Source organism: Aulostomus chinensis, chromosome 6 (genome assembly GCF_037954235.1).
Source record: "Aulostomus chinensis isolate RoL2024-O1b breed Wild chromosome 6, RoL_Achi_v1.0, whole genome shotgun sequence".
Taxonomy (NCBI): Eukaryota; Metazoa; Chordata; class Actinopteri; order Syngnathiformes; family Aulostomidae; genus Aulostomus; species Aulostomus chinensis.
The window spans coordinates 5,782,767-5,797,500 of NC_141325.1; the positions used below are offsets into that span (position 1 = coordinate 5,782,767).

The 14,734-nt window shown below is 43.1% G+C and overlaps 1 protein-coding gene across 2 annotated transcripts in view; it reads right to left on the minus strand.

The window, feature by feature from the left end:
• Positions 1 to 1,004: 1,004 nt before the first annotated feature.
• Positions 1,005 to 14,734, minus strand: part of homer1b (homer scaffold protein 1b) — a 23,426-nt gene continuing 9,696 nt past the window's right edge. Inside the window, exons 3-8 of one of the 2 annotated variants that reach the window (XM_086206009.1) lie at positions 13,619 to 13,711; positions 10,881 to 11,029; positions 5,123 to 5,279; positions 3,295 to 3,405; positions 3,097 to 3,177; positions 1,005 to 2,979 (exon numbers count right to left, since the gene is read on the minus strand). In XM_086206009.1, coding sequence (XP_086062135.1) covers positions 2,788 to 2,979; positions 3,097 to 3,177; positions 3,295 to 3,405; positions 5,123 to 5,279; positions 10,881 to 11,029; positions 13,619 to 13,711 — 783 coding nt within the window. In that variant the 3' untranslated portion in view covers positions 1,005 to 2,787. The remainder of the gene's footprint in view (positions 2,980 to 3,096; positions 3,178 to 3,294; positions 3,406 to 5,122; positions 5,280 to 10,880; positions 11,030 to 13,618; positions 13,712 to 14,734) is intronic. The other variant, XM_086206010.1, reaches the window with a different exon arrangement.

Sequence of the window (14,734 nt, forward strand, 5' to 3'; positions counted from 1 at the left end):
ATATCACGATTTCCTTTTTTCCCCCCCACATCGCCCAGACCTGCTTGGGGAAATAATGAAAGAACAAAACTGAACCGTACACTCAATTCTGCACTGACTGTATTTAAATATAAAACATATAATTCCTCAGTTCACAGACGTGCGTTCTCCTCTTGAATTAAACAGATGATTTATTTGGCTGAAGCACCAACAGGTGTGTTGGTAGATCCTTTTCACCTGCAAACTCACAAGTCTCACAACTCTACAAACATCTGGAGCCTGAGGTACCTCTTTAATATCATGAGTTCAAAATTACTTTAAATAGTCAAAAATATTGCCAGTCTTCTCATACCTCTCTAAATACAATAATAATACCTACATTAAATACCATAAGTTACAAAACAAGAGAATGAAAAGCTTCTTACCCACTACTGTACAAAGGCATTCATCAACAATAGCATTAATATGAAGGTGTTCCATCTCTGTCATTTGACCGTCAAAGTTCAACTAAAAAGAGAAGTATTCCTCTACATGGGCCTTATTCCAGTGTATTAACCTGTGTAACCAACTACAGAAAATATTTCAGGTACAGAACTATGATGTGCTAGTAATAAATGCAAATCTCTGGATTATATAATGTAGTTACAAAGTGTAATAACACAGTGCAAACAAGGTGCTCAACTGAAACACAAGATTAGACCTTAGAAGTTGCAGCATCTCACACGTGAGGATGGCAATTTGGTGCCTTTGCCTTTGAATTCAAAGGCAGGAGTTTGAAGATGCAGCCTTTAAATTTCCAGCTGAATTATATAAGAGTACTCTATATTTCAGCCCAGTTTCCATTGTGTTGTTATACATTTTGAATATATATACACATATACATATATATGTATATATATATACATATATGTATATATGTATATATACATATACATATATATGTATATATATTTATATATACATATATATACATACATACACATACATATATACATACATATACATATATATGTATATGTATGTGTGTGTGTGTATATATATGTGTATATATATATATATATATATATATATACATACACACACATATACGTACATGCTATAACTATGCAATGCTTTTCCATGGGTTAATACACAATAATAAGCCACTGCAGGGTGTTACTGCATTTGAATATCCTTCTCTTCATGTACAATGCCATCATAAGTAGAAAGTTGTCGTATACAGTTCTATAATTATATCATCGGTATTATATCCTGTGTAAAAAAGAATAGAAACTGAGTACAGTTCTGTATTAACCCGTGAGGAGTGAAAATCTGTGGCCAGTTTCACTGAAGGTGGAATTTTACCAACACATAGATGACACTCTAGAAGCCCTTCACGATACACTACTTCGACCAGGCAGGGCCGCCACACAGGATCGCGGTCAACAGTAGTACACTTCCTGTTGGTGGTGGGGCGGGGAGGGGGTCAGCTGAGTTGCATTTGACGTATCTGCATGAGTCCACTGAGTACCTGATAGAGTTAGATCGAGGTGTTGTTCAGAGCCTGTCTGGTATTGCTCAGTGTGTGTGTAGGCCTTGATGTCCAAAAAAACCTGCGTCACTCTCTCACAGCACAAACGCACGCGCGCGCACGCACACACATACACACACATATTATATACAAACATATGTCCACTTATGTGTGCTTTGAAGGCACACGTTATGAAGAAGGTCAGGCCTTGATCGGTGACACACACCACACTGAGTTTGGCAGGAAGACAGGTCAGTTGTCTGTAATGGTGGAAGCAGTCTGGAAGCAAGAATTTGTCTAATCAGGGGCCAAAAATTTCCTCTTAAATTTCAGCGTGGCATGAGCAATGCCTCTGGAAGATTCAGTGCTCCTATTTATCATGTAGTATTCTGAATAGGGGGGTGGATGCAGCAGTCATTCGTTTTCACAATCAAGTTACTGTAAACCAGACTGTATTTCCCAGCAGCGCTGTGTGTCCAGGTTACAGAGCAGCGGTGATGTCACTCCAGGCCCGTATAGGTAAAATCCATCCTTTAATTCTAGAGCTGGCAGCCTGACCACATACATGAGCACTTCTCTGTACACTTTGGATCAAAGCATCGGCGAGTGAGAGGACAATATTTGAAGGGTGGGTTGGGGGTTGGGGTGGGGGGATTTGGCAGCTTTGGCGCAGTTCTCTGAGTCTTAACAGCAATTATTTCCACATGACTTTCAACATTCCCCTTGGAGGGGGGAGTTTAGAGAGGAAGAAGAGAAGGAAGGGGGTGGTGATGCGTCGCTGCAAACTGTGCTGCAGCTCTCCGGGTCAAACAGCAGATGGCACTGAGGCACAGTTCTCAAGTTATTTCCGTGTGTGTGTGTGTGTGTGTGTGTGTGTGTGTGTGTGTGTGTGTGTGTGTGTGTGTGTGTGTGTGTGTGTGTGTGTGTGTGTGTGTGTGTGTGTGTGTGGGTGGGTGGGTGGGTGGGCAGGCGGGTGTGAGTGGGTTGTTGTAGTGCACCACAGCAGGCACCTCTACAACTAGAGAGATCGACTCAACCGAGGACACGTCCACACCAGCCAATCAGAAGGCAAGATGAGGTAGTTCCTGTGTAGCTGTGAACTACAGGAGGGCCTGCGGTTGGTTGGAACTTGATGCCTGCTTGGTGAAGGTTAGCTGCATTTTGGGAAAGATCTGAATTGGGGCAGTGTAGTGTCTCAACTGTTAATATGTCTACGGTGTAGGAGGGAGGAGGGGGTGGGTGACTGGGGGTGTGTGAATTACATTATGGCTCTGTGTGATATTCTACTAGCTCCGTCTCTAGCTGGCCTCCTCTATGAGACGGGCCAGGGTGTCTCTGAGCTCCGTCAGCTCAAAGATCTTGCCGTCCAGCAGTTCCAGCAGCGTCCGCAGGCTCTTCCTGAAATTTTCCTGCTCCTCCTGGTTCTCCTCCAGTCGCTGCTCAGCTCCCGCCAGCTGTTGCTCTAGCACCCGACTGCGCAGCTCTGTCTCCTGGAGGAGGTGATGATTTAGGGGGTGGAGTTAGGGTGTTCTTTTCCAGGAAGAATAACACTGCTGCAGCTATTTTGAAGGAAAGTTAAATGTTTAATAGATCTTTGCATCACTCACCTCGAGTTTCTGGGTAAGAGTGTCTTTCTGCTCCATCAGGTCGTTCATGTTTTCTAATTCTTCTTTCAGCTTTTCCATTTCCTGGAAAATGTAAAAACAGATTGAAAACCCGAACGTGAATGCAAGGTGCTGCAGCTTGAGACATTGTATTTCATGGTAAGTTGATCTTTTTACTCTCTGACACACACAGACACAGACCTCTTCTTTATCCCTCAGGGTATTCTCCAGTTCCTCAATGGTTTGGTTGAGTTCAGTCTTCTGAGATTTGATCGCCGGGGTTTGGTTGCTCTGGCACTCGAGCTCCGTGACCTACAAGGACAAAATGGACATCAGCATTCAGGTCCAGGGAAGAGAAACAACCTGAGCTTACCTTTTCGTCCATTCAGAAACACCCCCCTCCTCACCTGAATTCCCATCATACCAACACTTTCCCTCCATCCTCTCATCTTGATTTTGTTCCAAATGATTTCCCCCTTCTCAACACAAACAGCTCAGCCACATGAAAACAATTCCTTCTGCTCACCCGGGCCCAGACTGGAACCAAAAATCAGGCCGGGAGTCACAAGGGCACCCAGGCCACCCAACCGGCACAACCGCACGCTGCACGCATACACTCACACATGTGCACGTGCGCATGAAGTCAACACACGTATGGTCTAAGCAATCACCGAAGCTTGTTATTCTGTACAGACTGACGGTCAGTCACAGTCACACATCAACGCTCTACTAAACTGTCAGAACTGCAGGCCCCAGGTCAGTGAGAAGGGCCAGTAACATGTAATAAAGGGTCTGTTTTACACAGGACAGGAAAACCAGGAGACGCCGATGAGTTTCACCGGCTGTAGGCTAGACGTTCTTTTATTAAATAAATAATCAAGAATAAGTCTTTCCTTTAATCATCTCATATTCTTTTCTCTGTTTCGTATCAACAGTTATCGTTCGCATACATATTGCAATAACCCCTTTACAAAAACACGCATTGTGACATGCACAAACACTCCATTTGCAACAGTGCAAATGATACTTAATCAATTAACTGAAGTGAGTGGAAAACCAAATAGTTATAATATACCTTTCCTATACCAATCAACACCAACTGTTACACCGTTACTGTCTGTTACAGTCCAGTTTACTGTGTTACATCTTATCTGTATTCTACATAAAATAAATCAGTTTATGTGTCAACAAAATAAATCTAGTTCATATTTACACTAAATTAATCCAACTTGGGATCAACAGTGTAAGTTACAACGCAGAAGCCACCGTAACTGGCTCAGGAACTGATTGCAGGTAACCATGGTAACCCCCCCCCCCCCCCGCCTACGTTCGTTTTAGTTCATAAAACGTTCATCAGACACAATACTGTAACATATACACATGTTCCTATTCTTCTATTTGAAACACCAAATAAACCCAGCGAGCTCACATCCTCTCTCAGTATCAGTCTCTACCCTCACCGAGCTCTGCGCTGTATTATTTATATGATATTACTATGCAGAATTAAACAGCATGATTGGATTGGATGTTTCTTTTGTTATTTTCCCTCTCCCTTTCTGCTCCACCGTTCTTCCTTCTCTTTGAAGGGTCGGGGTTGGGGATCCATACTAAGGTTGTCCGTCGAGCCTCCACCACTTCTCGCAAACACAAACCACGCTGCTTCCTGTGCGTGCTGGTAGGGGGCGGGGCACAAAGACAAACTAACCAATCATGTATTGATTCTTTAAAAAGAAAAAAAAGTTGGTTGCTGTCGTTTTGACCAATCGCTACCCCACTCACCAGAGCGCGTTGCTCTACCACTCCTCTGTTTACAGTGTCAGGGGGCGTGGCCTCTCTCTCAGCAGTGGCCTGGTTTCAGGATTATTTTTTCTTTCTGCTGCAGCACTGATTACTAAAGCGCTGCGCTGGTTCTGACTGGGCTGGCACTGGCTAGCATTAAAAAAAAAAAAAAAGATTGGCAGGCAGGCAGGCCAATGAGGAGGCAGGCCACTCCCACCTCTCCTGATGGCCACTCCGTGCCTGTGCTCACCCGTTTGTGTAGCCTCTCGGCCTCCTCCTGGTAGGCAGCCAGTTGTTGTTTCCACTGTTTGACGTTGGCTGTGGACTCCAGCAGAGCTGCTGTTAGCTTGGCGTTATTCCCCTTTAGTGCCTCCAACTCAGCCTCCCAGTGTTTTGTCATGGCGGGGCTGCAGGACACAGGGATGCATGAGTTAATAACAGAAGATATAATGATAAGAGTTTATTGCCAGCGCCAATGAGGTTATGTGGCGTTTTTCTGTTTGTAAGCAGAATTTGCAAAAACTAAGCTTTTCATGGAATGGAATAGAGAAGTAGAACATGGGGCAAAAAAAAAAAAAAAAGAGAGCAAAGAACCCATTCCATTTTGGGGTAAATCTAAAGCTATACTTCACTAACAATGAACATTTTGCCTTTTACAAATAGGTGTCTTAATTTCATGCTGCATCACTTCTTAGGGACTCCGGAATGCAGAAAGAGCCAGCCACAGACATTTAGCTGGATGCCAATGGAGACTGACGGATAACAACAACAACAAAACAGAAAGAAAAATAAAACAAGAAAATGTCCTTTTACTAATTTCAATTGCATCATCTGATATAATCCACACTCTCTTTGTCCAGCCGTACGTGCAGTAATGCACAAACACTTTGATTTGAGCTAAAAACAAACAAACTTCAACCGTTCCTGGTTGGCACTTCTGCGAGCAAACATGGACGAGCATGAGCCCATTGGTCAGTTTGATTGTTCCTTCATTTAAATCACAACTGAGTTTAAAAACATACACAGTTTTGCTGATGTTGGCCAAAGGTCACCGTTAGCTTCAAGCTAAATACAGTTTCCTGATCTTACTGCATTCTGGAGTTACAAAGAAGTGATGCAGGATCAAGTCAAGACACTTATGTGTTAGTATTTGAAAGGAAGAAACACTTTGCGTAGGTGACGAAATGCTTTAACGTGGCAGAATTTGTATTTATTTTACACCGGGTTTGGCTGGGTTCACCTTGGCGGCGACAGGAACCCTCTGAGTTCCCTCTACTGTTTGAAAGTTAGGGATGCAGGGGGTTGTTCAGTGAAAACTGCTAAACTAAGTCAGAATAGCAAATCATTCAGGATTAAAAGAGGAATCCAAATCCAAGCAGACGGTCATCCATCTATCCATCCATCCACCACCATCCATCCCTCATTCATCCATTCAGCAAGCTAACAGGCTGCAGCAGGCACTCTCCTTGGCTAGTGGCTGTGACAGCAACTGTCTGCCATATGAGTTGTAATCTGAGATTATGTCCTCTCAGACTGGCTTGAGCCTAATCTGGTCCAGCTACTTACAGATGAGAAGATGAGATGAGCGATAGTGGAGAGATGATTGAATGTAAATGAATCCCATGACAGAGAGACACATGTGGGAGGTCCTGCTGGCGGAGAAAACGCTCACATAGGCTGGACCAGAGTTGGAGTTTAACATTAGATGTTTGTACAAAAGTCAGGAAGAGAGAAGGTGGTCAAATACGAGCACTGAAGGCATTCAGAAGATTTACATAATACTCACTCCCCGTCTCTCACGTAAGGTCTGACTCGGATGGGAAAATGTACGAGAGACCTGAACGTTGTCGAGTATCGACATTGATCTAGTCAAGTACCTTTGAAAAGGAGCTCCTACTCCCACATACTTCACTATTATTCCTCACAGCAGTTCAAACACACACACACACGCGCACGCGCGCACACACACACACACACACACACACACACACACACACACAAAAGGGAGCTTAGCTCACTGAAGGAGTGATGAGCGTCTGTGTCTGACCAACAATGTTGTATTCAGTTTTGCTCACCCCCTCACTGACACACACACACACACACACACACACACACACACACACACACACACACACATATACACTGCAGTGCTCCACTATGCTACAACACCCACTCCGTGCACTGTAGAAGAGAGAAAGCCCAGATCTAATTCACTCAGGACTCCCACGGCGCCTTCACTTCTTATACAACAGCCACCCCCTCTGTGAGTGCAACTGTGTCCGTGTGTGTGACGCATAGGAGGGAGACGACACTCCATCCTACACATGCACATATGAACTGACACATAACCACAGACACACACACGCGAGCGCGCACACATATACACATATGGAGCGATGCTGTCACCGCAGCCCCGCCAGTGTAAAAACACCACACACCATCTCAGAGAGCAGGAGAGCAGGCGAGACGTCAAGATGTGAAGATGGAGACAGACGGAGAAAGCAAGGGAGAGCGACGGAGGGAGAATTAGAGGAGAGGAACAAGTGCAAGATGTTTTGACACTGGTGTTCGTCTTCATTAAATGAGTCTGGCCGAGGGCACAATTTGGGCTGAGGACAGCAGAGCAGAGCTGAAGGAGTGTGAGACACATGGAGGGTAAGTTAGATGCTGCTGATGACTGGAAATGAAGGCGAGATTATCATTGACACCGTATCAGTGCATCATGAAAGGATTTAATTAGCTATTCATGTTTTTTAGTTGCTGACTATTATGTAATTTTGTCGTGTTCCATTGCTCCATTGCAGAAAAAATAAAAACGTTTCTCATTAAATTGAAATTGTCAGAACATTTTATGTACAATGTTTTTAATTCACAATCTCTCATTCTGTATCTGCAGTATTTTGTTGTTAAAAGCTCTAATTTTAGCTGTTGAAATGTTTTAATTTTGTGAGCAAAGCGGAAGCACGTCAGACAGTACAGGACAAGACTTGATTAATATATACTTTAACTGATTTTGAATCAAGTTCCAATGAAGTTGTGAAATCTGACTGGATGCCTTTACTGGATTGAGATCGTCTGTACACACTAACACATCACAACTCTTGAATAAAATATTAACACTCCGCTTTGTGTTTCACTACTTTACAATTAAACATAATTCTCCTCTAGGCTCAACAAGCATCCAAACACAAACTTTTGCCATACAGACGGTTTATCAAAGCCCTCTTGCCTTGCGTTGTCAGGTAGGTTCTTCCCCCTCATAGAGCCCTTCAAGAAGCAGGGAGCCAGAGCAGTTGCCATGGCAGCACAAGAGGAACGAAGGCGCTTGTGGCATCTGCGCCATCTCCAATCACGCAAGCCTACTGCAAGCCCACCAAAAGATGTCTACATCCTCTAACACTAGAGGACCATTCACGCAAAGCCAAGGAAGTCCCGAGAAAAAGGTCTTCCAATTCAAAGCGAGCCCACTGAAGAGCTGCCAAACACGCCTACATGCTGCGATATAAAAAAGGCTCTCACAGCCCTGCATACAGCTGTCTCTCATCCTCCTCTCTCTTCCTCTGCCCTCTGCACCCACTCATGCCTGCCTACACAGCGGCGCTGAGCAGAAGGGTGTTGTGTATGTTACAGAGATAAATCATCATCTAATTCCAGACACATGGCAGCGACAAAACCAGCATGACCATAAAGGTCTGGTACGACAAGGCGGGAGACGTATCTATGAGTAGGCCTGAACTTTGATGACAAGGGATTTAAATTTAAAACTAATTGTTCCATTTTGGCAAATCAACAACAAATTTAAACACAGCGTCTGCTGAGGCCAATAAGAGGCCGATGAGTCAAAAATGGCGAGATGTCAGATGGTGGAGAGTCATGGAGAGGTTGTGTGGTGAAATATTGGGATGTATCTGACTTATTTGCATATTGCTGTTAGAAAATGTAACACTGAGAGCTGCTTGTTGCGTCCACACTTGCCAGAGTGAATGCCAAGAGTCGACCCCCATCTCCCATGCATACAGAATTAATAGATAGATCAGAAACAAGGCTGCAGCAGGCAGTGGGTGTCTTCTCTCCCTGCGCTGAGCCTCTGTGCAGCCTCGTGATGTAACATTTTTGGATTTCTAAGCGTTTGCGCCACAGCCCGCTAATAAAATCCTTCTGAAGTGACCCTCAAATGCTCTTCAACATCAAATAACATCAGGTAGTAAAAGTCGAGCGAATAAAAGAACGAAAATACATTAAGCGATTGATTGATTGATATCTTTAATTAATATAAGAATCTCATCCAGAGAAATGAGGAAAAGGAGTGGAACAAGATTACAGAGATACAAATGATACGTGTGTACAGTCGGCTGCAGGTGACAGCAGGAGCACTTCCAACAGTTCACTCACTCAAGCGACTCAAGTGACTGGCCATCCTGTTCGGTTTTGGAAACATGTACTTATTGTAATAAGTGTGTGTGTGTGTGATTGTGTGTTTACCGATCAGTGAGTCATACACTGATTTTATACAATGCGCCTCTCACTTCAGTTTTTGACTCTTTCTCTTTCTCTCTCTCTCTCTTTCTCTCTCTCTCTCTCTCTCTCTCTCTCTCTCCGCTGTCTGTCTGTCTTGCGCTTTCTCTGCCTCCCACTACTAACAGAACGTTATATAAGTCTTACATAAACACTTCATCAACACCTTTTTGGGCATGAACCTCACAACCACACCTCTTCAGAAGGCCATTACACAAAGCAAAAAGAAAAAACAAAACAAAACAAAAAGATTTACATGGCACTTTGGCCTCTTTATCTTACACAATCTGATGCAAATGAATCAGTTTTGACTAACACAAGAAACAGGAGTCCATTTCAATATTCAGTTTGCTAACAGGAACAATCAGCAGGAATGTAGATAACAGCAGTGGTGCATGCATAGAGGGGACACCGTCGCAAAATGCATCAAAAAACATACAAGACTTGAATTTGCATTTAAAAAGATATTATTGCATTTCAGTTGGCATAAATATACGTGAGTTTTATTACCAAGCATGCTCAGATATATCAGATGTAACAAAAAAAAAAAAAAAAGGATAAATAGTTCCTCATTCCTGAAAAAAACACTTCAAAGTTACATCTTTTGCTGGTCCGTGTGGAGTGTGTGAATGTCACTGATATACGTCATGAAACGTTAACTCATAGCACCCATATTTCTCCTGACTGAAGTCATGTGTGCAGCTGGTAAACTGGTTGTTAGTTAACTGGCAGTTCCTCAGGGTTTTTTTTGTTTGTTTATTTGTTTTTTAAAAGTAGAACCTCCCTGTGCCTAAGCAGCAATTAGGCTGTTATTTTGGGAAAAAAAAATTTTTTTTTGCCTGAATATGTATCATTTTTTTGCGTAGTTATGCTGTTGCAGTAGTCGGGACTTGTAATGACATCCCTATCAGAAAGAGCAGACCCGACAAGTCTTAAACTGCTCCCTAGAGGGGAAAGACAACGAAAGAGCAGTGATGAATAGAGGGAGCACACCAACATGCTGACATGAGAACAGAAACATATTTATAGGAGCACGCTGGCAAAAAAAAAAGCAAAAAAAACTTCTGCACTTCAGACTTCCAGTGAAAAAAAAAAAAAAAAAAAATCACACTTGGACCAAGACGACACCTGCATCCAGTGCAGCAACTGTCTGCATTTATCTTACAGCCGGGTGACAAACTGAAGGAAAAACCACCGTAAAGTGAGTTGCAAGACAGAATCAATATGTCCAAGGTTGAACACCATTCTTCTAAAAAAATAAATAAATAAATAAAATTCCCTCATTTGATGTTTTGATGACGCAGGTGGAAAACGCTGTCTAAAAACAAAAGGGTTTATATCTGATGGCAGTGAAGGCATTTGAGCCACAGCATTTTTATGCACATCAAACCCAACGTTTGCTTATTTTTCCTTCAATTTGTCAGCCGCCCGTGTTTGGGTGTGCTCAGATTGTAACGTCTACCACAGTAACCATGGTCGGACGTGGGACGTACCTATGCGCGAAGGCCAGTGCGTTCTGCGACGGCTCAGGACGGGTGTCTGAGTTGGGAGTCGTGTCACAGATTTCGTCTGTGCCGTTGATGGTTTCCATGGGCGGAGTCACCGGGGTCAAAGGTGATGAAAGCTCACCTGCTGGAGACTCCTACCGGTGAAACAAAGTTATTGTCAGTTAGCCGTCAAATAAAAAATATTTTTATTCAAATATATGATCACTCTTCATGCTGTAAGTCTTGATTGGATACTAGAATCCTCTTGCAGGCTCTAATTTAGCAACATATACAAAGCTGAACTAATGGATCAAACATCTGTCTAAATAATAATGGATCAGTCTACGCTTTCTCAACAGTTCTGAGTTGTGACCCCCACCTCAAAGGCAGAATAATAAATTCCAGCTTTCGGGTTTTAGATTTAAGTACTTGCACTGTCACGTGTGGACTTTGATCCTTAAAGTACCACACTGGATAAAATATATTCTCGTATTAGTGAGGTAACTGAGCCTGTTAACATGTCAAAATAAAACAGTGTAGTCTGATACTGTAGTCTTACAGGTCTTAGGTTAAGAACAATTTTCATAGTTTTTCCAAGTCCACACCAAAACAAATTATATCATTGTTACATAATATAATGTCACAATCAGTTTCCAGCCCCCCCCCCCCCCCCCCAATAACCTTTGGCACACTTGAGAAATTGGAGCCTATCCCAGCTGACATTGGGTGAGAGGCGGGGTTCATCCTGGACGGGTTGGCAGTCCGTCACAGGGCCATCAGGAGCAGTTAGGGGCTCAGTATCGCGCTCAAGGACACTCTGGCATGGTCACCGGGGGGGGGAGTGAGGATGGAACCGGTGACCCTGCGGTTGCTAGACGGCCACGCTACCTCAGAGCTATGCCGCCCCTTGTATTTAACTAATGTACAATAATAGCAATTAAAATCAAAATATATCAATCAGGCTCATTCATACGAGGATTCTGTATGGAAAAACAAAGGAAGTGTGTTGGTGTGTGAGGCTGCCTCACACTTTGTGTTTGTCGCAGTGAGCAGTTCCACACACAGCAGGTAACTATGGTTTGAGAATTTCATATTAATTACCTTTAAAACATGTGAGTTATACAGGACACGTAACGTGCTGCACATACATGAAACAAAAGCTATTAAGACTCGGGGCCGGAGCACAATACAGAAGCACGGTGCCGCTGCCTGTACATCCCGAACGGAAGAGAGGGAAGTCAGAGATAAGAGGATGATTATGTCTGGCTTTCCATTTTCTGCTCCTCATTTGATGCAATTTAATATCTGTTCCTGATGTGTTCCCACTGGTCTGCTGGGAGCAACATGAGCACTTCCCTCTGCATTCACTTCTTCTTTTAGGGGAGTAATTTGTTGCTATAACTGTTTATTTAAAGGAGAGGGAAAAAAAAAAAAACGAGAATCTGTAGGCTGCAGAGAAATCCGGAGGGCATGTGAGTGAAATCCTGAATTTCAGTGACGCAACAGAAGCTTTTATTTTATTTTAAGACTGATTTGGAAAACCGCCGATGGGCATCGGTTACAGTTCCACCACGATAACACTGGCAACCGATGCACAAGCAGCCTTCGACCCCTGATGAGCGCAAGGCTGTCCACTTGGCTTCATTAAAAGCATCCTCCGATAGGAAGCGCAAGGTACTGTGGCATCCCATGTGGGTCACAGCATTAATAGTACAAGTAATAGAGCGCAGCACAGCGGGGTTTGGGGGGGTGGGGGGCTTTCTCTGAGCCTCTGTAATGAACAGATGAGGACATGAAGCCCCTTAACAACCTTTAAATTACGGAACAGATTTCTCTGGAGATTCTCCTCTGAAACAAGCTCATTTTCTCTCAGATGCAGTTACACATGTACTAAAACACCCTATTATTAGATACCCCACACAAACAAATACTCATGTTCTCCAATTTAAGTCCACACAAAGCTGTTTATTTGAACGCACGCAGCAGATGCACACAGAGCTAATGTTGCCTGTTGGTTTATATTATGCTGTGTTAAGAGGCAGACTCTCCCAGGACGGCAGGGGTGGAGAGGAACTCTAATCAAGCGCTTAAACAAAGTACAGCTGTTAAAATGCTACTTACATGCTGATTCATAAAAATCTGCAGTTGTGATAAAAATAATAACAATACATCTTATTTTTCTGCAAGGGATCGTTTAGCTGATAATACATCTGTGCTTTTATTTACGCCGGTTCTTGAACGCAGCTCTTTTTATTGAGCATCGGTGTATTTATACTGCAATTATAAGTATAAAATTGCTGACTGCTTCTTCCGCTCAGGGTCAAGAAACATTTTACAAATGAGAAAAAAAAGTATATTTATGTGTTTGTTTTCTATCAAATTATAGCTCATTTTCTCTCTCTTTTTTAAGTGTGTTCTGAGAGGTTCTGGTAATTTTACACGGGAGGTTTTTCATATGGTTACAGAGCCTTTCTTCGTAAACGTGGGATGAATTCTTGATTCCAAAAAAAAAAGAAGTTTGTTTTCTGTTTATTAGTTTAGCAGACATTCCCTATTGTTCCTGATTTGTCTTTGTGAAAATGTTTAACCATATGGGAACATTATTTTAGATAACTGACATCCTTGGAGCATTCTTTTAGGGTGAAACCTGAACTGACATCATTAGAACTCTCAGTCCTTTAAGCTGGGAAGCCAGAAGAGAAAGGTTAGGGTCAGAGGTCAGGACAGTGTGCTGCTGAACCTACCTGAGAAGGAGACGTGGCCATATCCATCTTTTCTTGACTCTTCTCTTTAGCGAGCCGTGCCGCTTCTTTATACTCCGCAAACTTTTCTGCGAACTGGAGATGGAGGAGAGCCATCAGAACGGAGTGAAATCATACAATATGGGAATGTCATCTCTTTTGCAAAGCCATGTGACACACACACACACACACACACACACACACACACACACACACATACACACACAAAGATCAGGAGAAGCTGTTGCCACTAACAACCTGCAGTTGACCTGGAGGACGGCCCTTACCCATAATACCTCAACGGAAACACGAGCTAACTAGGTCAATGCCGACAACCTCCCCATCACATGCCAACACGGAGCAAAACACACTCTCATTGTGTTTCCCTCATTTACTTTCTCTTTTATCACAGGTGACTGAAGTTGATCTGTGGGGTTATTTTAGATTAATATGAATATGAACACAATGACAGGAACCTATGAGCAGACGCCCAGAATCTCTTGGTTAATTACCAATACTCCTCCGACGGTTTGGCAGGAATGCACTCCTGCTGAGGACTGAGTCGAGGGGAAATCAAATTGACACCTCTGACAGAGCTGGTTTCATGTCTGCCATTAGTGGAGTTCCAATAAGTAACTCAATATCATTTCACTTGAGTGCAATATAATCGCTCGGCTACGGTTATCTAAACGCAGTAGTTTCCTGCGTAAGTGCTTCAGAAGTGTCGGCTCTGCAGTCATCTGAGAAGCGAATCTGATTACTCCACCTTTAAACCTCCACCAAGTCAAATACTTAAATCTAAATGGCTGGCAGGTGTATGTTAAGTTTTTATAGCGGCACCCCTTAGAAACAGGTCCTGATAACAGTTTAAATGTCACTAAAAGCCTGTTAAAGTAAATATCTGGAGCGTTAGCCAAAGAGTTGAGGGGAAATGCACTTTTAAATGTACGGTCTTCAGTTTGTTTTGTTTTTCTCTGTAGTTTTGAACACGAAATGTTCAACCTGCATTCATGACCTGCCACTGACAGGCTGCAGAAGCAAGCAGTCACTGAAAACGAGCTACTTCGCTAACTCTAATACAATCATATTGAAGTGGAAACTGAAATGTCCTCTGCAAAA